We start from the raw sequence: 25,304 nt of genomic DNA, 5'->3' as shown, positions 1-25,304 counted from the left end.
TGTGTTTTTCAGGACTTGAAATCGGGGAAGATGATTGGCAGTGCTGAACTGTGTTCCGGGCTCTACCTCCTCTCATGTGGCCAATTCTCAAACCAAGTCTCTCAAGCAAGTTGCGTACAGTCTCATAGTATGTTAGAGTCTTTCAATTCTGTGTCAAATTCTAAGGTCAATAAAGATAGTGAGATTATAATGTTACACTATCGCCTTGGTCATCCTAGCTTTGTTTACCTTGCAAAATTGTTTCCCAAATTATTTATCAATAAAAATCCAGCATCTTATCACTGTGAAATTTGTCAGTTTGCAAAGCATACTCGAACAGTATATCCTCAAATCCCATACAAACCTTCGACTGTTTTCTCTCTAGTACATAGTGATGTGTGGGGTCCCTCTCGGATAAAAAATATTTCTGGCACTCGATGGTTTGTGACATTCGTTGATGATCATACACGGGTAACATGGGTTTTCCTTATGAAAGAAAAGTCAGAGGTCGGGCACATTTTTCAAACCTTCAATCTTATGGTTCAAAATCAATTCAATTCCAAAATTCAAGTCCTCAAGTCAGATAATGCAAAGGAATACTTTACTAGTAGTCTCAGTACTTATCTTCAAAATCACGGCATTATCCACATAAGTTCTTGCGTTGACACCCCACAACAAAATGGGGTGGCTGAACGCAAGAATAGACATCTCTTGGAAGTTGCCCGGTGCCTTATGTTTTCCTCTAATGTTCCAAACTATTTCTGGGGGAAAGCTATTCTCACAGCTACCTATTTGATTAACCGTATGCCATCCAGGGTGCTTACCTTTCAATCCCCACGTCAACTTTTCTTAAAACAATTTCCTCACACCCGTGCAGCCTCTTCTGATTTACCACTCAAAGTATTTGGTTGCACGGCATTCGTTCATGTGTATCCTCAAAATCGTAGCAAATTTGCTCCTCGAGCCAATAAGTGCATTTTCCTAGGGTATTCTCCAACCCAAAAAGGGTACAAATGCTATTCTCCAACCAACAAAAGATTTTACACCACCATGGACGTCTCTTTCTTTGAACATGTCTTCTTCTATCCCAAATCTCATGTTCAGGGGGAGAGCATGAATGAACATCAAGTTTGGGAGTCTCTTCTTAAGGGTGTACCTTCTTTTCACTCAGAGTCACCAAATCCTTCCCAATTTGCGCCCACTGAGTTGTCCACACCCATGCCGTCATCAGTCCAGCCAGCCCAGCACACAAATGTTCCTTCTCCCGTGACCATCCAGTCTCCCATGCCTATTCAACCTATAGCCCCACAACTTGCTAATGAGAACTTACAAGTTTACATCAGGAGGAGGAAAAGATAGGAATTAGAGCACTGATCACAGTCAACATGTGGCCAATATATTGACTCCAATTCAAGTCTTCCTGAAGAGAACATAGGTGAGGATAGGGCTGGAGAGGTGTTAATTCCCAGCATTGATGATTCTACTCTGCTAATTGCATTGAGGAAGGGTGTTAGAAGATGTACAGATCATCCAATTAGGAATTATGTTACGTATGAAGGGCTATCACCATCATACAGAGCATTTGCTACTTCTCTTGATGATACTCAGGTTCCCAACACAATACAAGAGGCACTCAAAATTTTAGAATGGAAGAAGGCAGTACAAGATGAGATTGATGCACTTGAGAAGAATGGGACGTGGACTATCACAGATTTGCCGGTTGGGAAGAGGCCCGTGGGGTGCAAGTGGATTTTCACCATAAAATACAAAGCAGATGGATCAGTCGAGAGATTCAAGGCTCGTTTGGTAGCTAGAGGGTTTACACAATCCTATGGGATAGACTATCAGGAAACTTTTGCTCCTGTTGCAAAACTGAACACTATCAGGATTCTTCTCTCATTGGCTGTCAATCAAGATTGGTGCTTGCAACAACTGGACATAAAAAATGCATTTCTAAATGGTGACCTAGAAAAGGAAGTCTACATGGAAATACCACCTGGTTTCGAAGAAAGTATGGCAAAGAATCAGGTTTGCAAACTCCAAAAATCCTTGTACGGCCTTAAACAATCTCCCCGAGCCTGGTTTGATAGATTCACAAAAGCAGTCCTAAAGCTGGGTTACAAACAAGGTCAGGCTGATCATACTCTATTTGTCAAGAAGTCTCATGCCGGGAAAATGGCCATATTGATAGTCTATGTCGATGATATTATTCTATCTGGGAATGATATGGAGGAATTACAGAAGTTGAAGAAGTATTTGTCAGAAGAGTTTGAAGTTAAAGACCTTGGAAATTTGAAATATTTCCTTGGTATGGAAGTGGCTAGATCAAGGAAGGGAATTGTAGTCTCTCAAAGAAAATACATACTCGATCTTCTTAAGGAGACCGGTATGCTTGGATGCAAACCAATTGATACTCCTATGGATAGTCAAAAGAAACTTGGTATCGAGAAAGAAAGTACACCAGTAGACAGGGGGAGGTATCAACGGCTTGTCGGGCGCTTGATTTATCTCTCACACACTCGGCCAGATATTGGCTTTGCAGTGAGTGCTGTAAGTCAATTCATGCACAGCCCCACTGAGGAACACATGGAAGCAGTCTACAGGATTCTTAGATATTTAAAAATGACACCAGGGAAAGGTCTATTCTTCAGAAAGACAGAGAACCGTGACATTGAAGTATACTCAGATGCGGATTGGGCAGGAAACATCATTGACAGGCGGTCCACTTCTGGATATTGTTCTTTTGTCTGGGGAAATCTTGTTACCTGGAGGAGTAAGAAGCAATCAATTGTAGCCAGAAGTAGTGCAGAAGCTGAGTACAGAGCTCTTGCACAGGGAATCTGTGAAGGGATTTGGATAAAAAGGGTTCTTAGTGAACTGGGACAAACGAGTTCATCTCTAATTCTGATGATGTGTGATAATCAGGCAGCTATAAGCATAGCAAAGAACCCCGTGCATCATGACAGGATCAAGCATGTTGAGATTGACAGACACTTCATCACAGAGAAGGTGACTAGTGAGACGGTTAAATTGAACTATGTTCCTACCAAGCACCAAACCGCAGACATCCTCACCAAAGCTTTACATAGGCCTAACTTCGAAGACTTAACTTGCAAGCTGGGATTATATGATATATATTCTCCAGCTTGAGGGGGAGTGTTGAAATTTGGCATTCAAAGTTAGGGTTCTTAATTTAGGAAAGTTGTTTTAGGAATAAAAAAGGAGAGATCATATAGGATGATTCAGTTTCCTAATTTTAGGAGAGAATCAAGCCAGATTGATATCTTCTTATTCAGTCATTTGTGTATATATATGTGTATGGTGTGTACCTAAAAAATCAATAAAGGAATTCAGAAATTCTTCAAAAAAAGATTGTGATTTTCTCTTCCGAATAAAAAAAGTAAAAAAAAGAAGAAAGAAAAAAGGAAAGTGAAATAGCCAAAAGAGCTAACTATTTGCGAGGCAGAGCAGAAAAATTGGGTGTGGAAGCAGACAACTACCATTAGCTCACTTGTCTAGTCTTTTGGTCTTTGATTTCTACCCAACTGACAGAAAAGAAGATGGAAGCATACCAGTATTTTTCAAACGTATCTGAATATGCGGGGAAGAAGGTAGAATTGAACTCAAAAGCCAACAACATATATAAGGTGGCTTAGAAGAAGGATATCTATCTACAAACCTTGTAAAAGGTGTTTGCTTACCAATTCTATCAATGGATTGATTGACACTGTACAGATGTCCTTCCTCTCAAAAAATGTAACATTCACTTGGTATGTCTCTGGTTATTTGATATAACATTGCGGCATGATGTCTACATTTGCTATATTATTCTTTCTTGTAGGGTCCTGTAAGAATCAAGCTTGTGAAAAGAAGGATGAAGGGACCTTCTGACAGAGAATAAATGGATGCAAAAGACTGGAAGAAATCTCCCCACAAAGACCACCTTGGCTTCCTAACCACAAGAGAGATGAATCCTCTCATGGCCAGCAAATCAGCATTTTTATTATCTAATCTTGACTGTTTGGAGAATGAACATATCAAAACTGTAGCATGATCCATGAACCCCATTATCCAAAGTTCATAGCCAAGTCTCTCTCGTTCCATTAGCCACCAAGAAGGAACTGTAGCCATTCTCTTCCAGAAGGCTGGAGACAGCCAACTACTTGCCATTTTTTAGGCCCTCTAGTAATGTCAGTATCTTTGCTTCGATAACTATCCCAAAACTAGCAGCACTCTAAGAAAGTTCGAATAATCACAACCTCATGATCTTTTTGGAGCCAGCCAATCCCATCAACCCATGAGCAACTATTGAAGTTGGTCTCCAAGGTGAGGTCCAAATCTCTGACACTTTCATACGTCATAGACATACATCCAATCCTGTAATGTTTAGAGGAACTCCAAAAAACTTTGGTGACACATTCAAAAAGTTGTGAGAAAACATTTATACTCTCACACATTAACCAACCAAAAAACCTACATGATATCTATGGGTCCCACCCCAAGTAAATCTTTTGGTGAAAAAAATGTTTGTGATAGTTCTTTACTCTTTTAATTGCTTTACTTAAAGTCTATATGTTTTACATTTTAATTATTTAGTTTCTGTATTTAAAGCACAGAAAAGTTTAAGTTAGCTTAGTGATCTACTGTTCATTTACTGTAATTTGGTAACCTTCACAGCATTTTTAGCATTAAACAACCTGGACCTTTGGTGTTGTTTTTGGTTTCTAATCCTTGGGCTTTAATTTAAGGTTAGGATTAGTAGTATGAAACGGATAGGATTTATAATGATGATCTTAGTCTATTTGTTCATTCTGAGTTGGTGAAATTCAATCCAGGCATTGCAGATCTGGAGTGTGATTGCCTAGTTTCTTTTTGGTCTACTACTCTACCACATCTAGTCTTGCCTCTTGTTCTATATACACAAGAAATTATAGGATATATACCAATCGTCATAGCAAAAAGATATCAAAAAATGGTTGATACCATCTTAACTTCTTGATCCCAGAGACATCCAGTATCTTCTTAGTGCATGTAGAATCCATTTACCAACAACATCGTACAAGAAGCATAGGAAAAGGTACAAATAACTTAAAAATCACTGATCAATTGGTTATATCCAAAGGAGGAGGGTAGAGGGAAACTTACTTGTGATAAGCACTGTTCTCTTTCAAATGAGGCTGCTGAGAGTATTCATCAAGTATTGAAGAAATGGTGGCTGGAGCACCTGAATCTAACTTGCACAGTGCTGCTTCTAACAACAATAACCTCTATCCATTGATTAAGAGGGGAAAATTAAAAACAGAATGTGAATGGAAAATTCCAACAAGGTCAAATATGAGACAGTTTAATATGCAAGGAAAAGGGGCACTATGTTGTTCCTCAATAGTAACCATGCATTTGTTTTTTGCTATTATGGCACACAATATTAAATATAAAGAATAATTATGATGCAAGATAACACTTAAACCCTAAACAGTGCTATCTATAATCTCTCTATTGATGGGCCAAGTAAAGATTATGGTTTAGGTTGAAGATGGAAATTAAATGTTATGATTTAAGGCAAGGAGTCAAAGGTTACTGGTTGCTGGAATTTCAGGCAAGTGATTGCTGAAATTTTTTTAGACAGCTACCTTTGAAGTCAAGGGTTAAGCAACCTTAGGCTAAGGGACTTTAGAGAAAAGTTCTGAATCAAACCTTATTGTGCTAATCTATAAGACAAGCAGTGGATAAAAATTTTTAGGAGTTTAGATCCTTAAGTTTGCCAAGGTGAGCTACAAGTTATTAGCTAATAGGCAAACAGAGAATATATTAAACCCTAACAAAAAATTGAGCAACCTATGCACACAAGTGGTGTACAAAGGATACTAAGAAAAGAAAGAAAAAACAAGAAACTTCTAGACAATATAATCATCATAAAGACCTAAGTATCCATAATTAAGGATGTTAAGCCACCAATTTTCTTCAAAGCTTAAACTATTAGATAATTGGCTAACAATACATATCAAACTCATTTGGGCCTTACCCTAACACCTCGTCTCATTGGCTACCTTCTTCAAACTTGCATGTGAGCTTAATAAATTGGGGAAAACAAACATGCTATGAGATTCTAACTCATGCATCCCCGCTAAACAAGGCTTTCATACCATGTTAAGCTACTATCAACTTTCCTAAAAGCTTAAATTGTTAGGTAGTGGCCCAACTATGTGTCATTCCCCATTCCCAATGAAGCACAAGAACACTTGAATAGGGACTTAATGAAGATCACCTTCAATCTTTGATTTGACAAATCTTCATTGAAAAATTTTCTATTATGTTCTCTCCACATGCACCAAACAAGCAAAGAGGAGCTGAGCACCAAACCTTACTTTGCCTCTTATCCAAGTCCCTAATCTTCCACATTAGAAGGTTTTTTAGTGACTCTAGAAACACCTACCTTTTTTTTTTTTTTTTTTTTTTTGATCAACAGAAAATATATTGATAATTATAAAGTTCATGATAAGGATGAGAGGTCCTTCCTAAAAATACAAAACCTGATCAAAGTAAGATTATACTCCTCCACTATACAATGGTAAATACAGATGAAGACATGTACAAAATATCACAAGAAACCAAAAACAAACTCTTAATCATTATCCACCCCTTTTGAATTACAAACTAATGACCAACTTGGTTGAATAACACTAAGTGGAATTCCTCTAAAGGCGACAATACAAGAGGCCCACAAGGAGAAGTAAAAGTGAATAAGATTCCACAACATCACTTTTGTTTTGTACTTATCCTAAAAAATCCTAGTGTTTTGCTCTTGCCACACAATCCACAATACAGTAAGGCATGAGATATGCCAAAGAGTCTTGCCTCTAATTGAGTTCCCCAACCCTCTAAATGAAATAACCATCATATCTCCAATACTCTGAGGGAGAACCCAATCCAAATGAGCTATCGCAAAGAGCTTAAGCCAAGGCCCCAACATTATTGGGCAATGTAAGAACAAGTGGTCAACTGATTCTTCACTCCTTTTGCTAAGAATGCACCAATGAGGACTTAGAGATTTGTATGGTCTTCTCACTTGCAACATATTGATGGTATTTACCTTCTTATGCGGCACTAACCAAGCAAAGGCCTTGAACTTTGAAGGGGCTTTTGATTTCCAAACAAAATTAGCCAGAAGGAAGGGATTGGATTTAAGGACTTGGACAAGACTATGAAAAGAGATCTTACTGAGAATAAACCAAAAGAAGATAAGTACCAAGCTCTTGAATCTTCACTAAAAAGAGACAAGTGCAATAAGGTAAGTGAAGACATGAGTCTTTCGAGAAGTACAATATTTGAGTCAATGAGATTGCATCGAAAGTTAAAATTACAAGAAACCAGATAAGAATTCCCAAGGACGACTGAGATGGAAAGGTTTCTCATTGAGACAACTCTATAAAGACTCAAAAATTGTGTACACAAAGGTTGATCTCCCCACCATAAATCTTCCCAAAAATGGATTCTCTCCCCATTCCCCACCACAAAGCGAAGATGCATGGAAAAGTCCTAAAACACTTGTGCAATAGCCTTCTAGGGTCATCTGTGTGACCACCTAACTGAAATGTTGGCATCCCATCCATTAGGATGGAAACACTTAATTTAATATTGCTAATTGAAAATTCTGCAACCATTTTGTCTTTCATAATGGATTAGATGTGATTTCTATGCTTCACTATTATAGAGGTTGCATCTATTTATTATCATTTATCCTTTCCTCATGAGAATATCTATTGTTACAATCTCCCCCTATGTTTTTTTCAGCCAAAAAAAGAAAAAAAAAAAAAACCAGGTCCTTAAAGGAGCACATGACCTCTAAATTTCTTTGGTAGGGAACAATTCATTAATGTTAGCATATAAAATATTGTAATAAGACTTACTTGGAAACTTCCCTTTCCATTCTCTTTCCAAAGTAAGTTGTCCATCCTTATTCTTGCACCCTTACGGTGCCTTTTGAACTATGAAGACCATTGGTCTCCACTATTACACACATCTAAAAGATTTGTAGCATTCTTGACATAGGATAATATGAAATGCAAAGGAAAGCCCCTTTTAAAGGACTTTCACCCACCCATCTATCAAAACCGAATTTGGTTCTCATTCCATTTTTTTTATCTGAATGGTAATCCAGAAACTATATTCTTCCCATCTTGTTTCAATGTCTATTCATAACTCACTCCAAAAGTCTATCTCACCCTTAGAATACTCAACTGCCCACCCATCTTCCCAAATTTTCCTTGGATGATCTTCCTGTTAGGATAAAGCTCTTAAAAGTATGACATAATGTAACAAAATTCGGAGTTTATTATTTATTAATAAAGTTCCAGTTTCACTTTTATCTATTCTTATTCCATGCATTGTACTTTATAAGCATTCTGACATGCATCTTTTGCATTGTACATGACTTGGGTACAGTAGGAGTTGCACGGAAGATCCAAGTCATGGGTCCCTTGCAAATAGATGAATTGTTTATAGCCACTTTGTGGGGTTAGGCAACCCATTAGAGGTTGTAGTGCACTACCTTCTAATTGCAAGAATGACTTGTCTTAACCATCAGGATGGATTTCTTATGGTAAGTGCACTAGTGTGTATGGTTATACATTGGACATGACCTACAGTAAAATGACATAACACTATCAAGAAGTCATAACTTCACCAAGTTGCTACATTATGTTGTTTCTCAACTGTAAGAGAATATTGAGTTTGTGCCAAAGTTAGCAGTGACTTTGACCTAGAGGTAAGATGCTAAAGTGATCATATATTTCCTATGAATTGAGTCATTGTTGATGGAAGATGGTAACAATAGGTATTCTCAATAAAGGCACTATGATATCTCATGAGATCGAGACAAAGTATTCTCATGGGTGATCCTAATGAGGTGTGTTCATGTCAACTATGGTCATAATAGTTCCTTAAGTGGAACTTGACATAAGCTCTTTATAAGCTAAGATATGTCAATTGATCAAATAATAAGAGGATCTAAACTCAAGGATAGTAGAGGCAGTCTTGAGAGGCTAATAATTTTCAACTTATTAGACTACAGACACCACTTCATAGGGAGATTGCATACAAGGGATAATAAGTCACGGATCCAAACACTTAGTTTCTCATTGTTATTTACATAGAGTACTAGAGTGTAGTTGATTCTCTATAGTGGTCCCCGCTTGAGCTCATATACCTTGTTAACACAATTTATAAGGGTTAGATCAACTCTTGGTTCACTTATGTGCATAATGAGGTTTTGGTAATTTCGCAAGGTTGCACAGGGTTAGTGAATGACATCTCTAGATTGCGCTAATTAATTAATTTGTTTAGACCATTTTTTAGCTTAATTTTAATAATCCAAGCCCTTGGGACTTAAGTCATTTAAGCCTAGTAGCAAACCTATAAATACCTCCTTAGGGGTTAAGGTTTTAAGCTTTTGTCTTCTTCCACCACCTAGAGAGAGAGAACCCTAACCTCCCCCCGCTGTTTGAGTGCTAAGTAACTAGGGAAGAGCCATTAGGCAGAATATCTTAGGTTTACAAGATTTTTGGAGGCTACAGGATTAATTGTTATCGAAAGGAATTGATTTAGGAATATCCAAATATTCAGTAATGTTTTTGAAACCATAAATCCGGATCCTTTATTGTTAAAATTTGTATCTTTGCTTCCGTTGCTAGGGTTTGGATGCCCTAGGTAAGTTTTCATGCACCTAACCTAATTCTGGGATAGGTAATGGAAAGATCCGGGATACCCTACACTTCCTCCATAGACTATCAAACTCAAGACCATATCTCCACCATCATTTCCCTAATGAACATCGATTTTGAACATCCAACCTCTTAATTCCCAAATGTCCAAACCATTTATCTTTGCAAACTATAAAAACTACCTTACTATACACATTTTCCTTCTCTCTAAATGATTTCCCTACAAAAAGTCTCTCTAATTTTTTCTAATCTAATCCCCACTTTCCTAGGTATTGCAAATAGGGACATGGCAATCTTTATAAGGGTTAATCTCTCCCTCTTAGACAACTATTGCTTCTTCCATTAGGTCCATCTCCTTTCAAATATTTCCTTTACTAAGTTCAATACTTGCACAAGACTTATGAACACTCCCAAAGGCAAATCCAAGATATGAGGCAAGGAGCTTCTCTGCCTAACCAAGATTTTAGCTAATAGATTCTAGAGGGTGATCAAGAAAGTAGTTTTTTAAGTCTATGATTATGTTAATTGACACTTCTTTATTTATTTTCTTAAGAGAATGAGTTTCAGCAAGAAATTGTCTATTTGGATAAAACTTACATCTTTAATGTTAGATTCTTCAACCTTGTTTGGGATAGCTTCTTACTTTTGCTTTTTGTTGAAAGTTGAAGCTAAAGCTAAGATTTTAAAGGAGCAACCTTGATCATATAAATGTTTCTGTTAAAATTCTGTCATTGGAAATCTCCTTAATCTTAGGAGATCACATTCTCTATGATTTTGTATCTTTCCTTGTATGTAATCTACCCTAAATGGTAGTGATCTTGTAAATATATAGATTGTCATTGACCCAAGAATTATGCCTAGACAGATTATATAGTTTACTAGAATATACATCCAACTTTGTATACATCCCTATGTAATCTCAATTATTGATCATCAATGAAAATCAACTTTTTCCATAGTTTCATTAAACATGAAACTACTTCCTTCATAAGCAAAAAAAAGCTTCCACGAGAAGTAATATTGTCCTACTTCCCGAGTAAGCTCTTTTTTAACTAATAAACTCTTATACTTATATTACCCAAAAACATCTAGAAGCTTTCGTTGGACTTAACAACATAAACACACACACTCACACACACTCACACACAAAAATAATAAAATTAAAAAGAGGGTTTTTAGCTTCCCAAAAGCTAATCCAAACCAGGCCTTGATGTTCGTAATGGTAACCCCATAGGTTTCTTCTAAAGGTTCATTAATCCAAGGCAAAGGTTTCCCGTACCCCTATCCACTTGTTTTGGTTAAGGTCTTAATTATTTCATTGACTGAGTGGTGGAACTTGGTTTTCTTCACAGTTTTAAGGCTGGGCTAAGAAAAACCATTTCACACCTAATGTTCGCCAATAATGTAGTTGAGTTATGGAGCTAACAAGGAGCAATTTCTTGCAATAGAATATGCAATTGTGGGACTCAAAACGGTTGACTCTCTACATTACAATACCAAGACCCTTATACAGGAGTGGCTTTAATTTAATATTTTATGTACCATAAATGACACACTTTAATTAATTTTTATGATCCCTCCAAACAAGCACAAGCTTATCATCATATATCTCTTCTATTAGAAGGACTGTCTAATACCAAAGCTTATCTAGGAGATGTTTTTCATTTGCATTGATGCTTTATGGAAAGAATTACTAAATCAAGTTCTCCTTTCAGGGAAGGATTTTTTACTTCTTTATAAATGGTTGAGACCAAAATCAAGAGATGTTTCAGCTTATATTCCTATGAATATGATTTACATGAAAAATAGACAAATATTCTTATCCACTGATTTATTTAGCTGAAATCAACCTTGGTATTCATGTGGGTATTTCCATTTCAACAGTAGGATTTGTGGTTTAATTTAAAGCTAAGCTTAGGTGCATCCTGTTGTGCTTGACCTCGGATATTAGCCATACAACATTGTTTGAAAATGAGAAGATTCATGATAGCAAAAGAATGGAGAGGACCATGGAGATATGAACTGGGCTGAGGATATTGGACTTCCCTAGAGGTTTAATTGTTCAGTCGCTTAGAAACCTAGGTCAATAAATCTAGAGCCAAAAAACTGGTTAATAAGGGAGGTCCCTTTTGTAGAATTTCTTGAAGACTTCATGTCTCCTTGAGTTTGGTATTCCATCCTCACCTTTGCCTTTTAGGTGTGGGAAGCATAAATTTCTTTTATAAGGAGCTCTTTTCTCTTTCTAGTTTTTCTAGTTTCCCTATGCATGAATATAAAGAATCTTTCATCTTTCCTGTATATCTTTTTCTTACTATGAATTCAAGTATGGTTTCTCATAAAAATTACAGATTACATATCTACATACACACACACACACACACACACACACATACTTAGAGAGAGAGAGAGAAGAGAAAGAAGTAGTGATAGGGAAAATTTGTTAAAGAGGAGCAATGTGCTCAAGGGAGAGGAATGGGAATATTGGAAAGTTCTGTTGAAATTCAAAATGATATAGTGGAATAATTTTGGGAATCAACAAGGATTTTGATATGAAATGGGCTACATAAATGTTAAAACTAGCTTAATGAAAGATATCAAAACTTATTTAGAGGTTAACACAAAAGCCACAATCACAAATTATTAGACCATGGAGCGTAAAGGGCATTAGAAGTTGTGGTTCGTTAGATTTCACGATTGAGAGTTGGAAATGGTGGATTCCTTCATATTGTGTGGCATGGGTAGGGAAGAATGATTAGGAAATTAACTAAGGTTTGTTTTTCAATAGACCCCCAATGTAGTGAACTTTCTAAAGATCATAATAACATTTTATCATCAACATAAATTGGAAATTGTACTACTCCACCCTTCTTAGGCAACTTGCTTAACTAATAAGTAGCTAATCAAAAGGGGGAGGATTATCAAGAATATGGTTTTCTAGGTGCAAGAAAAGAAAGGAGTCTATTAGCTATTTTTTTATTCATGTTCTTGGAACAATTCCCTTTCTTTATTGCTTGTCCTATTTGGGGTTGTAAGTTATGCCTCATTTTCTTAAAGAAAATCTTGCCAGTTGGCATCAACATTAGTGAAGAAGAGGAAGGACGTGTGGATTGCAGAGAATGGTTGATTTGTGAAGAAGAGATTGTTGTTTTGTAGAATGCTCTACTTGAGTTAACTTGGTAACTTTGGAGAGAGAGAAATCACACACCCTTTGAATGCCAATGCTACTAGACCTGAAAGTGAAGGATAGTTTCTTAAATTAAATCTCTATTTTATTGGTTAGTGAATTCTACCATGGGGAGGATATTGTCTTTTATGGATCTCATTGACGCTTTGGAAGAGGCTTAAGACCTATGGCTGCCATTTCTTCTTTTCTTTTCTTTGGTGTTACTTGTAGCCTATGATCAATGTAAGTTACACCCCTTTAAAAGTCCTTTATATATTGCTTATTACCTACCACACAAGCGTACGCACACAGAGAGACACATATATACAAAAAGGTTCATAAACCTTCATGGATGTATTATTTCTTCAAATGATGTAACTCAAAATTGAAGATTGCATCACTATGAGAGATTGTAGACTTCGATTGTTCTCCTTCAATGCATAGCATTAGAAAAGAAATAGAACACGGTAAAGAGTAGTTTAAGTTGCATAAAAAACTTAAGTTTGTTTGGAAACTGCTCTTGAAAAATATTTTGGATCTTCAGAACATAAATAGCTTTCTAACTCAAAGAACACGTTTTTTTTTTTTTTTTTGATCATCATATTGTTTTTTAGAACAAATTAGAGGTGTTTTCAATTGCTTCTTATAAAGTGTTATAAGCAACAATTAAAAAAGTAGAGAATATTTTACGAACTTTTGCATTGTAGTGTATGGTACCATGTAGAATAACTCAAGAAAACAATTTTTCATATTTGAGTTTCCAAACAAAATTTTGTTCCTAAAAACAATTGAGACATGTTTTTATGAATTGTTCTCAAAAAACATTTTTTGAGAACTGTTTTAAAAATCATTGCTAAATAGACCCTAAAACTCTCCCCTCTAAAAAAACCCAAGTTGACTAGCTACATCCCTATTTTGCACTAATTAGACAGGCATGGGAAAAACTTCAAACAACAATGATATCCATCTCTAGTGTCTTCATTCCAACAAAAGCACACTCACACTGGTCACAATTTCCAACCAGTATTATTCCTCACTAGAGAGTGGTATTGGGTTTTATTTGATTTTTGAGCACTAAAACTAAGGCATAGTATACGACAGGCATGGTGAGACAAGAAGTATACTGTTGAAGGGACAAAATGAGTTGCAAGACCACATGCAAGCATTTCAGCACCATCCAATCTTGCCCCTGTAAGACCAACATATTCTCCTGCCAAAAATGTAAAGGGAAAATTACTGACTAGCACAAATGATTCATAATTAGTAAAGTTACCAAGGTAGCAACAAAAATAAAAACAGAATGGACAATCGTGTCCTTGCAGGTAATACATACTACAAATTAAAAAACAAAAATTTTAAAATAAAAAAGGGAAAATTACTGACTAACACAAATGATTCATAATTAGTAAAGTTACCAGGGTAGCAACAAAAATAAAAACAGAATGGACAATCGTGTCCTTGCAGGTAATACATACTACAAATTAAAAAACAAAAATTTTAAAATAAAAAATGAGAACTAAATTCATTAAATCACTAGTCATTGTGATATAAATATCAAGTCAAAGACCTAGATAAATGGATAAGGATAAAAAAAAATAAAAAAATAAAAAAATAAAAACAAAAAAGACATTTTTTAAATTTTAGAAAATTTATATGAAATTCCCAAAAAACTAAAACAAGTTTAAGTTGTCATTCTAGCTTAATACAAATAAGTCACATACTTAAATAAGAAAAATTATCCAATTCTTAGGATAAAACTATCAAGTAGACTATGTGTTTTTCCTACACTACTCTTTCATATGAACATGCCTGTTCACAAGTTGTTGATTCACATTTTCCTGATCTAGATTTGCCCACTGCATCGGGAAAGGTGCCCCTTTTTTTTTTTTGATAGGAAACGACAAAGGAATATATTGAAAAAAAGAAGGTACAATTAGAAGGATGAGGAATCCTCCCAGCAAAGAGAAACAAGATTACAAGTAATCAAATATAAGAAAGTACAAAAAGAGAAAAGTAGACATTCTAGTTACACGCCGCTAACCAATCAAGTTGTAATATGTAAAGAGGAATCCCCTTAAAAACCTTAGAACAAAAAGCCCAAAAAGAAGTAAGAAAACAAATAGAATCCCAAAAATACTCAGAATGCCTTACTTTGTCCTCAAAAATCCTTGCATTTCTTTCCCGCCACACCACCCACATTAACACGATACACACGTTTTGCCATAAAACAATCCATTTCTTGGAAGATCCAAAACCATTAAAATTGCTAGATAACATGTTAGAGATGCTCCTTGGGAAAACCCAATCCATCTTTGCTCATTGAAATAATCTGTGCCACAACCCCAACATCAAAGAGTAATGAAGGAAAAGGTGATCTACTATTTCTCCATGCTTCATGCACAACTTACATATGTCAGGGCTAAGTGCTTTGTAGGGTCTTCTCAATTGTAGCAAGTCATTAGTATTAACCTTCTTGTGAGCCACCAACCAGACAAAGGACTTGACTTTGAAAGGGACTTGAGCATTCCAGACAAACTTGGTAAGGAAAACTGGAGGCGACTCAGAATATTGGGATAAGGTCAGAAAGAAAGATTTGACTGTGAAAAGACCTGAAGGAGATAAGGACCATGATCTCTTATCTGGAACCGAAGGTGATATGTGTAGACGATCAAAAGACCGCATAAGGCCCTTTAAATCTTCTATCTCAAAATCAGAAAGATTTCAGCGAAAATTGAAAAGGGGCGAGTATATCCAAGAATTGATGAAATAAGAGCATTTTTATCCATGACTACGCTAAGTAATCTTGGATATTGGACTCCCAAAGGTTGTTCCCCCCACCACAAGTCATCCCAGAACCGAATTCTATCCCCATGACCTACCACAAACCGAGTAAACTTGGAAAACTCTTGGTAGACTAGTGCAATGGCCTTCCAAGGACAACGATGAGACCATCTAACTATGTTGTTGACATCCCATCCATTGGAGTGTGATCCATAAATGCTTAAAATAACCTGATGCCACAGAGCTGAACCCTCCCTAGGATATCTCCACAACCACTTCCCTAAACGAGCGACATTCCTTATAGATATCTTTCCAAAACCCAATCCCCCTCTCGATTTCGGCTTACACACTACGTCCCAATTAACCAAATGGTCTCTTTTACCTTCCCCTACGCCTGACCATAAAAAATCTCTTTGCATTCTCTCAATTTTTGCTACCACAGAGGCGGGAATCTTAAACAAGGAAAGAAAGTAACATGGCATATGGGTGAGACAAGATTGAATGAGTGTTATTCTGCCTCCAAAAGATAAATATGTCTTCTACCACCCATCTAATCTCCTTGATATCCTCTCAATCACAGGATCCCAAAAGCCACACGCCTTAGGATTCCCTCCCAGAGGAAGACCTAGGTAAAGTATAGGCCACCCAGAAGCCTTGCAGTCAAGCATCTCGGCCAACCTAGAAAGGGGATTATGCTCAAGATTAATACCATAGATATTGCTTTTGTCAAGATTAACTTTCAAACCGGAAATATGCCCAAACACTAGCAGGACATTCTTAAGGGTCATCATATCCTCCTCCCGAGAGCTGGAAAAGAAAATGGTATCATCTGCAAATTGTAAGTGGGAAACCCTTGATCTGTTCCTACCCACCCTGAAACCCTCCAAGACGTTTCTCTCCTTAGCTTTCAATAACATCCTACTCAATACATCTGCCACTATAGTGAACAAGAACGGTGATAAAGGGTCTCCTTGTCCTAAACCTCTAGATGCCTTAACCCACCCTTTCGCATTACCGTTCACCAGGACTGCAAAAGAAACCGAGGACAAGCAACCTCTCATCCATTTCCTCCATCTAAGACCAAACCCTTTCATCTCCAACACATGATCCAAAAAATCCCAACTCACATGATCATAGGCCTTTTCAAAGTCAATTTTGAATACAACTCCTTCCTCCCCTGATTTTCTTTTATCATCCACTATCTCATTGGCTATGAGAACTGCATCCAAAATTTGTCTCCCTTGAACGAAGGCTCCTTGAGTAGAATGGATGGTCTCGTGAAGTACCCCTCTTATGCGCCCTGCTAACACTTTGGCTATTATCTTGTAAAGACTAGTGATCAAGCTAATAGGTTTAAAGTCTGAGATTCTCCTTGACATGCTTTTTTTGGGTAACAGAACTATAAAGGAAGCATTGGTGCTTTGATTAATAATTCCGCTCCTATGAAATTCTGCAAACACTTTCACTAGATCCTCCTTTATCACTTCCCAACAATCTTGAAACACTGCAATGGTAAAGCCATCCGGCCCCGGAGCCTTATCCCCGTCCATCTGAAATATAGCCTTAAAAATCTCTTCTTCAGTAAAGGGGGATTCCAACCTAAACGCACTCTCACTAGATATAGGGGACCAATTTAAGCCTTCCACTCTCCAAGGCTCTCCAGAAGGACTCGTGTAGAGCTTTTTGAAATACCTTAAAATCTCCTCTTTTATGCTCTCTGAATTATTCATCATTAGGCCATTTTCATTCTCCAACTCCTTAATAAATTTCCTATTTCGCCTGCCATTGGCCACCTTATGAAAAAAATTTGAGTTACAATCCCCTTCTTTTACCCATTCACCCTAGCTTTTTGTCTCCAATGTATTTCTTCCCTCAAAATCAACTCCTCTAGCTCCCCTTTTCTTAAAGCTCTTTGGGCTAAAAGTTCATGAGATAGGCCCCCTTCTTGCTCCAAGGAATCAAAGTTAACTAAATCAGATAAGATATCTTTTTTCCTTTTACTTAGCTCTCCAAAAGAAACCTTATTCCACTCTTTCAATTTGGCTTTAACGAACTGTAATTTCCTCATGAACTTGTGCCCTTCCCACCCATTTCCTTGAAACTCCCTCCACCATCTTCCAAAACTCTCCTTAAAACTAGGATGTTGCAACCACATATTCTCAAATCTGAACGGCGTTGGACCCCACTTGAACGGATTAGTTTCCAAGACAATCGGCCAATGATCCGATGTCCATCTTGGCAGTACTCCTTGAATACTTTGAGGAAATACTTGTTCCCACTCATTTGAGTACAGGAAACGATCTAATCTCTTGCAAACTGGATTTTCTTGCATGTTTGACCAAGTAAATGATGCACTCCTTAAAGGTAAATCTATCAATTCGCAATCTCTTAAATGCACTGAACACCCAATTTCACGCTGTGTCTTTCCACAGATTTTCTTCCCAACACAAAGCTTTTCTCACCTCCCTAAACTCCATCAACATTTCCAGAAACAACACATGCGGCACTTAGGGATAAGAACTAGATACAAGCTACGAGAGAGGAAATGAGTGCATTATAGAAGAATAAAACTTTGGAAATTGTTGATTTGCCTAGTGGAAAGAAATAAGTGGGGTGAAAATAGGCGTTTACCTTGGAATACAAAGTGGATGGTTCCTTAGAAAGGTATAAGGTCAGGCTTGCTGCAAAAGGGTACACTCAGACATATGAAATAGATTATAAGGAGAGTTTTGCTCCAATAGCAAAAATGAATACCATACGTGTTGTATTATCTTTGGTTGCTAATTTTAATTGGTATTTGCAACAATTTGATGTTAAAAATGTTTTCTTGCATGGAGACTTAGAAGTGGTGATTTACATGGAACCTCCATAGGGTCAAAATTCCTCTTGTATAAATTGAGCATGTACAGTTTTTTTATGATTTAAGAAAAAGAATTATTTTTTGTCTACAATTAGAAAGATCCAAAATCTTGGCTTGCAATAAGCCCTCCAAAAGAATTAAGATCTCTACCACAATATCCAAACCCTCTCATTCCAATATAGAGAAGGCTCTCAACACTATATCTTATTGATCCCCAATCACACCTTTATTTCCTTGTTGATCTGGATTACCTAGAGCACATCTGCCAAAGTTTAACCTAATCAAATCTAAAGGAGGTAAAAGAGTCTATACTGAGAGCATCCTACAACCAGTACTCTTTGACTTGCACACCATATTCCAATCAAGGTATAGAATGTTTGATGGCGTACACTCAAAAGTTAAAGAGGAAGAAGCCCATAAAGATGAATGGAAATGTATCAAATCCAAATCGATCATATCCTCCATTCATCATTAAAAATTCTTGCATTCGTCTCCCTCCAAACCATATCCATAACAATGCAATGCAAGCTACAAGTCAAAGTACCCTTCCTCTAAGAGTATGCACAAACCCTCTAAAAGAGATATATAACATATTTGTCACACCCTTAGGCCAAACCCTATCTATCCTAGCAATGCTAAATAGTCTATTCCATAGGTTCAAAGTCACTACGCAATGTAAAAACAGATGATCTATTGATTCCCCACTCCTTAGGCACATAACAGAATGATCTAAGCTAAGAACTTAAGAATTATCGTGCTTTTAGAAGTAAAAAGTGATAATCAACTGTATGTGTATATTGGCACAAGCCTTTCTCAAAGTATTGTGGTATTAGGCGACACTATAATTTCCAATTTTTCTTTTGAAATTTCATCATTTTTGCACAAGGACAGCATGATCAGGCCAGAATGCTGAACCGTTTTATCCATGAGTTTTGAAGTTTTATGCATTGAGCTGTGTCCAGTTTTTAAACATTGATCATACATAAATGTTGAACTTTGTTTCATATTGCTTCCAAAAACAAGAAATTTTCATTTTCATTTTCAATTTTCCAGGAAATTTAAATTTAGAAGACTTCAATTTAAATATAAACCCATCTGAAAGGCTGAAACTACAATAATTTATGATAATAATTTTTTTTTTTTTAAAAAAAAAGTAAGAAACAATAAGATTTAAATTTTGAGCCCCGAGTCTTCCTAACTACAATAAGAATAATTAAAAAGTAAATTGAACTAAATTTTGGTGTCACAACTCTCCTGCTGATAATATGATCCATATTATTGGGTAAACATAAAAATGGAATGGAACAACCGACACCTACAACCTGCTGAAGGAAAAGGAACTCCAAGGAATTGGGTTTGGGATATAATTGGGAGCATTGAACACAGCCTCATGCAAATGAAAAAAGGATAACTGGAATTACCAAAGAAACCAGGAAGTCTTGACAAGAAATAGGAGGCCCCTACATCTGGGAAGAGTCCTAAAGCTGTTTCTGGCATTGCAAAAACCTGCAAATCCAGTTCAAGGAACAGGATGACAAGGGCACAATGGTGACTATCTTTAAGTTTTCAAAATAAATGGAATTCGAAAAAATAAAACAACTGATAGCATTTAAGTGCTTTCCTTATTTAAAATAAACATATAAAATGAACATTGATCACAATTAATAGCACCAAATATTGCCAAGGATTTCACCAACACTAGCTGAAAATAGTATTCTTTAATGCCAAGAGCAAAACTATAAGTGAGTCAAAACAAAATGAATAACTTGCACTATGGCCAAATCAACTTCTCTGGCATTAACCTCATTAAACAATAATGACTGAAAACTTATAAAAAACAAAAACCTGCCAAACCATCATTGAAGTCAAAGTAATGTTTTTAATGTCTTTCATACGTCAAGTTCTTAATCTTTTACAAGCCAACCCTCTGGGGTTTCCAAAAAGATCTTCAATGCTCTTTTCCTTGAGTTATCCAATAGGCACCCATCATAATAGGACATGCCGCATCCCATATGTGGGGACATCCAACCATGCACTAAAACCATCTCTCTTTCTACTAAACAAGTAAATCAATTTCTAATATATCAAAAATTTGTTGAGAGTTCTAGTGAAAAAAGAATACAGATTCTCTTGTTGTCCCTAACTTATTTAGGTCTCCCTTTGGGGAGAAACTCCAGAGCTGCTTCATTTTGTGATGCAATCAGTACTAGACAATTTATGGCAGTTTAAAAACAGCAAAGGTTTGCATGGGAAAGGTTTGTTATTAAATTAGAAGTCCAAAGGTCAGTTTTTGTTATTAAAAACTACTAATTGTGTCTTGGAAACCTTCAAAAAGTAGTTGGGGGTCGTCATTATGAAAGGGAAGAACTTTTGATGATTATCCGAAAAAAATATAAGAAGTGATTAACTAGAAGTTCCTGGTTTAAGCTTTTGCAAACTAGATTTCCCATAAGAAATCTTGGCTCCGACAGTGTTTGGAGTAACTTGGTTGTAGTTTACTTAGATAATAGCTCTAATAACTTTTCCGTTTTCATCAATTGGTATCAGAGCCTTTGGTCCAGATTTGTTATTGTTTGAATCAATGGCCGGGTTTGGGGATCATTTGAATGCTGCAGCATCACAACTAGCAGGAAGCGGCCCAACTAGAGAAGAGTTTGCAAACTTGCAGCAGCAGCTTAATCAATTATGTGCCAGATTGGAGCAAGCTGGTATTATTGGTGCTCCAAATTCCACCCTTGGAGGCCAAACAAGGCAGAATTTTCGAACTTACCAACAGAGGAATGTGAGAAATCAGCCTGCTATGGAGGACTTCCAGCAAACTGTAAGGGACTTTTCAGATGAAGACAGTGGAGTTTTACCTTTGGAGAAGCAATTGATGTTTCATTGTACTACAGATTGTGATCAAAATCTAAACATTAAGGTAAATATTCCACACTTTACTGGAGAGGAGCAACTAGAGGAGGTCTTAGATTGGTTGAATGAAGTTGAAAGGGTTTTTGAGTTTCTAAATCTTCCAGAAAATAAAAAGGTGAAGATGGTGGTTATAAAATTGAAGGGGTATACTTCCTCTTGGTGGCAGCAAGTGCAGATGACAAAGTCCAATCTAGAAAGGAGAAAATCCAGAGCTGGACTAAAATGTAGCAGCAAATCCAAAGTCAATTCCTTCCATTGACCTATGAAGGGATTCTTTTTCAGCAATACCAAGCACTTCAGCAAGGCCAACATTCTGTGTGAGAATACACTAGTGAGTTTTACAAAATTTGAACTAGAGTACAACTAACCGAAATGGAAGTGCAGGTCACTCATTGTTATTTGATGGGATTGAGGCCAAATGTTAGAAATTTGGTGGAGCTGCAACCATGTTGGACACTATCTGGTGTTGTTCAGTTGTCAATGAAGGTTGAAAATCAACAAAGATGGTCCAACAACCACCTGATTAGAAGTGCAAGAGGGCCTAATCAATTGGAGGATAATAGGCAGGAGGGAGATGGCAGAAATCAGTGGCAGCGAGTCAGCGACCGATGATTTGTAGAATTCTAGATCAAATACTCACTTCCAAGCTCGCAACCAAGGCCAAGGGCATGCAACAATGAGAAATCATGTTCTTGGAAATAGTAGCAACTCATTGCAGCCAGCAGGATGCAGAATAATATGTTATAAATGAGGAAAAGAGGGTTACAAATCTTCTGATTGCCAAAAACAGGCCAACAATTTACTAATCAATGAAGATGAAGGGGAGAACAATGATAATGAGGTAGAGATGGAACCTCAAGGTGATGGAAGGTTGCTGGAATTCACAAAAGAGGAAGTCACATATGAAGACCATGATCGTCCAAATTTAGTGGTAAGACGTTCCATGTTAACTCCAAAAACATCAAAAAGCGATTGCAAAGAAACAATATTTTTAAAACTAGATGTTCTTCGCATGGGAGGCTTTGCAATGTTATTATTGATGGGGGAAGTTGTGAGAATCTTGTTTCTAAAGAAATGGTGACAAAGCTCAACTTGGAAGTGCTACCACACCCAAAGCCATATTGAATTGCTTGGTTCACCAAAGGAGGTGAAGTAGAAGTAGTGCAGCAGTATTTTGTTCCCTTCTCAATTGGGAAAAATGATTCAAATAAGGTTCTATGTGATGTGGTGGAAATGGAGCCTGCCATTTGTTACTTGGAAGGCCATGGCAATTTGACAATAAAATTGTCCACCATGGAGAGAAGAATGTTTATGCTTTCTACAAAAATTGGCTTAAAGGTAGTACTTGCCCCAATGAAAGAAGAAGAGTTTGTTTAGTCTAACGCCAAACAAGAACCATCTTATGTAACTGTTCAATGCTTCTAAATGAGTTTGAAGCCAATGGAGTTGCCTTTTTGCTGTTGGCAAGAGAAGTCTTAGAAGACCAGCAAGATGTTTCTAATGAACCAAAGGCATTGCTGGAAATTTTTCAGAGGTACATCCTATAGAACTGCCAAGTTGATTGCCTCCAAAAAGAAGCATCCAGCACCATATTGATCTAATACCAGGGGCCAGCCTACCAAACCTGCCACATTACAGAATGCCTCCAAAAGAACATGAAGAACTTCAAAGACAAGTGGAAGAGTTGCTCCAGAAGGGATGCAAAAGGGAATCAATGAGTCCATGTGCAGTTCCAGTACTATTAACTCCAAAGAAAGATGGTACCTAGAGAATGTGCATCGATAGTTGGGCAATAAATCGGATAACGATAAAGCATCGATACCCAATCTCAAGACTAGATGATATGTTGGATATGCTGCATGGAACAAAGGTATATTCTAAATTTGATCTTAAAAGTGGCTATCACCAAATTAGGAATCAGGAAGGTGATGAATGGAAAACAGCCTTCAAAACTAAACATAGGCTTTATGAATGGATTGTGATGCCGTTTGGTTTGTCAAATGCACCTAGCACATTTATGCGTTTGATGAATCAAATTCTGGAGTCATTCATTGGAAAGTTTGTGGTGGTAGATTTTGATAATATACTTAAGCCCATCCAAGGAGTCCTATTTGCAACACCTGAAGGGAGTATTAGAAGTTCTCAAAAGAGAAAAGCTTCATGCCAATATGAAGAAGTGCAGATTTTTCACTGATTCTTTGCTATTTCTGGGATATATAGTTGGTGCTGAAGAGATAAAAGTTAATGACAGTAAGGTTGAAGCAATTAGAAGCTGACCAATGCCAAAAATAGTGGGAAAAGTGTGCAGTTTTCATGGTCTAGCCTCATTTTATAGACGCTTCATCAAGAATTTCAGCACTATAATTGCTCCTGTCACTGATTGCATGAAGAAAGGGAGGTTTCAATGGTCAGAACAAAGCTGAAGAGTTTTCAAAAGATGAAAGAGATGCTCAGCTTGGCCACGGTACTAGTGCTGCCAGATTTTGAAGGGGTCTTTGAAGTAGAGTGTGATGCTTCCGAAATTGGGATTGGAGCTGTTCCAAGTCAAAAAGGCAGGCTTGAAATTTTACAGCGAAAAATTAAATGACAAAAGAAGTAGATACAACAGTTATGATAAAGAATTTTATTTCATCATTAAGGCTCTTAAACATTGGGAGCATTACTTGATACATCAAGAATTTATTTTGCATACAGATCATGAAGCTTTAAAGCATCTCAACAGGTAACAAAAGTTAAGCAAGAGGCATGCCCATTGGGTTTCTTACTTGCAACAGTTCACATTTGTGATAAAGAACAAGTCCGGAGCAAGTAACAAAGTGGCAGATGCACTTAGTCGAAGAAGTTTGTTGTTGACTAATATGATTGTTACTATTAAAGGTTTCGACTCCTTTAAGGATCTTTATCCTGGTGACCTTTTCTTTGGTTCAATTTGAAAGGATTGTACTAATAGGCAACCGGGAAAGTATTTGTTGCATGATGGCTTCCTATTCAAAGGGAATCAACTTTGTATTCCAGATTGCTCTTTGAGGGAAAAGATCATTCAAGACATGCATAGTTGAGGCTTAGGAGGACATTTTGGGACAAATAAAACATATGCTATGATTGAACAGAAGTCCTTTTGGCCAAAAATGAGGAGGAATGTTTACAAATTTGTTAAATAGTGTCAAACGTTTCAAGAATTGAAAGGAAAAGTTCAAAATATAGGTTCGTATACTCCGCTGACAGTTCCTACAGCTCCTTGGGAAGATGTAAGTATGTACTTTGTGGTGGGATTACCTAGAAGTCAATAGGGAATGGATTCCATCTTTGTGGTGGTTGACAGATTTGCAAAAATGATGGATGCATCAAATATAGCAAATCTTTACTTTAGAGAGGTTGTGCGATTACATGGAGTTCCAAAATCTATCAAATCAGATCGAGACCCCAAATTTCTCTCTCATTTTTGGAGAACTTTATGGAAGAAGTTTGGAACCAGGCTGCAGTATTGTACTTGCTATCATCCTCAAACGGATGGACAAACTGAGGTTGTCAATAGAAGTTTGGCTAATTTATTGAGGTGCCTATTCAGAAATCTAAGCAACGGGAAGTTGTGGTTGTGCAAGCAGAATTTGCCTATAACTATTCCAAGAATCGAACTATAGGCAAAAGTCCTTTTGAAGTTGTTCATGGGAAGCAACCAGTGCATCTTTATGATTTAGCTCCTTTACCAGAGATGGGAAGAAATGGTTTAAAGGGTGAAAACATGGCTGACTTAATGAAAAACCTGCATGAAGAAATCAGATTGAAGATTGAGGAGTCGAATGCATAAGAAATATGCAGATCAGAAGAGGCACAGCCAAAGCTTTCAAGAGGGCAACATGGTGATGGTACACCTAAGCAAGGAAAGATT

General features: G+C 36.9%; 1 protein-coding gene across 2 annotated transcripts in view; it reads right to left on the bottom strand.

The window, feature by feature from the left end:
• Positions 1 to 25,304, bottom strand: part of LOC100263739 (3-hydroxyisobutyryl-CoA hydrolase 1) — a 105,441-nt gene that overhangs the window by 19,106 nt on the left and 61,031 nt on the right. For both annotated transcript variants that reach the window (XM_002264149.4, XM_019225672.2), the window contains exons 7-9: positions 19,924 to 20,008; positions 13,986 to 14,071; positions 5,125 to 5,246 (exon numbers count right to left, since the gene is read on the bottom strand). In XM_002264149.4, the coding sequence (XP_002264185.1) occupies positions 5,125 to 5,246; positions 13,986 to 14,071; positions 19,924 to 20,008 (293 nt within the window). The remainder of the gene's footprint in view (positions 1 to 5,124; positions 5,247 to 13,985; positions 14,072 to 19,923; positions 20,009 to 25,304) is intronic.

This window comes from Vitis vinifera, chromosome 15, assembly GCF_030704535.1.
Source record: "Vitis vinifera cultivar Pinot Noir 40024 chromosome 15, ASM3070453v1".
NCBI classification, from domain to species: Eukaryota; Viridiplantae; Streptophyta; class Magnoliopsida; order Vitales; family Vitaceae; genus Vitis; species Vitis vinifera.
Note: the sequence above shows the minus strand (reverse complement) of the source record. Positions and strands in the feature narration are given on the sequence as shown.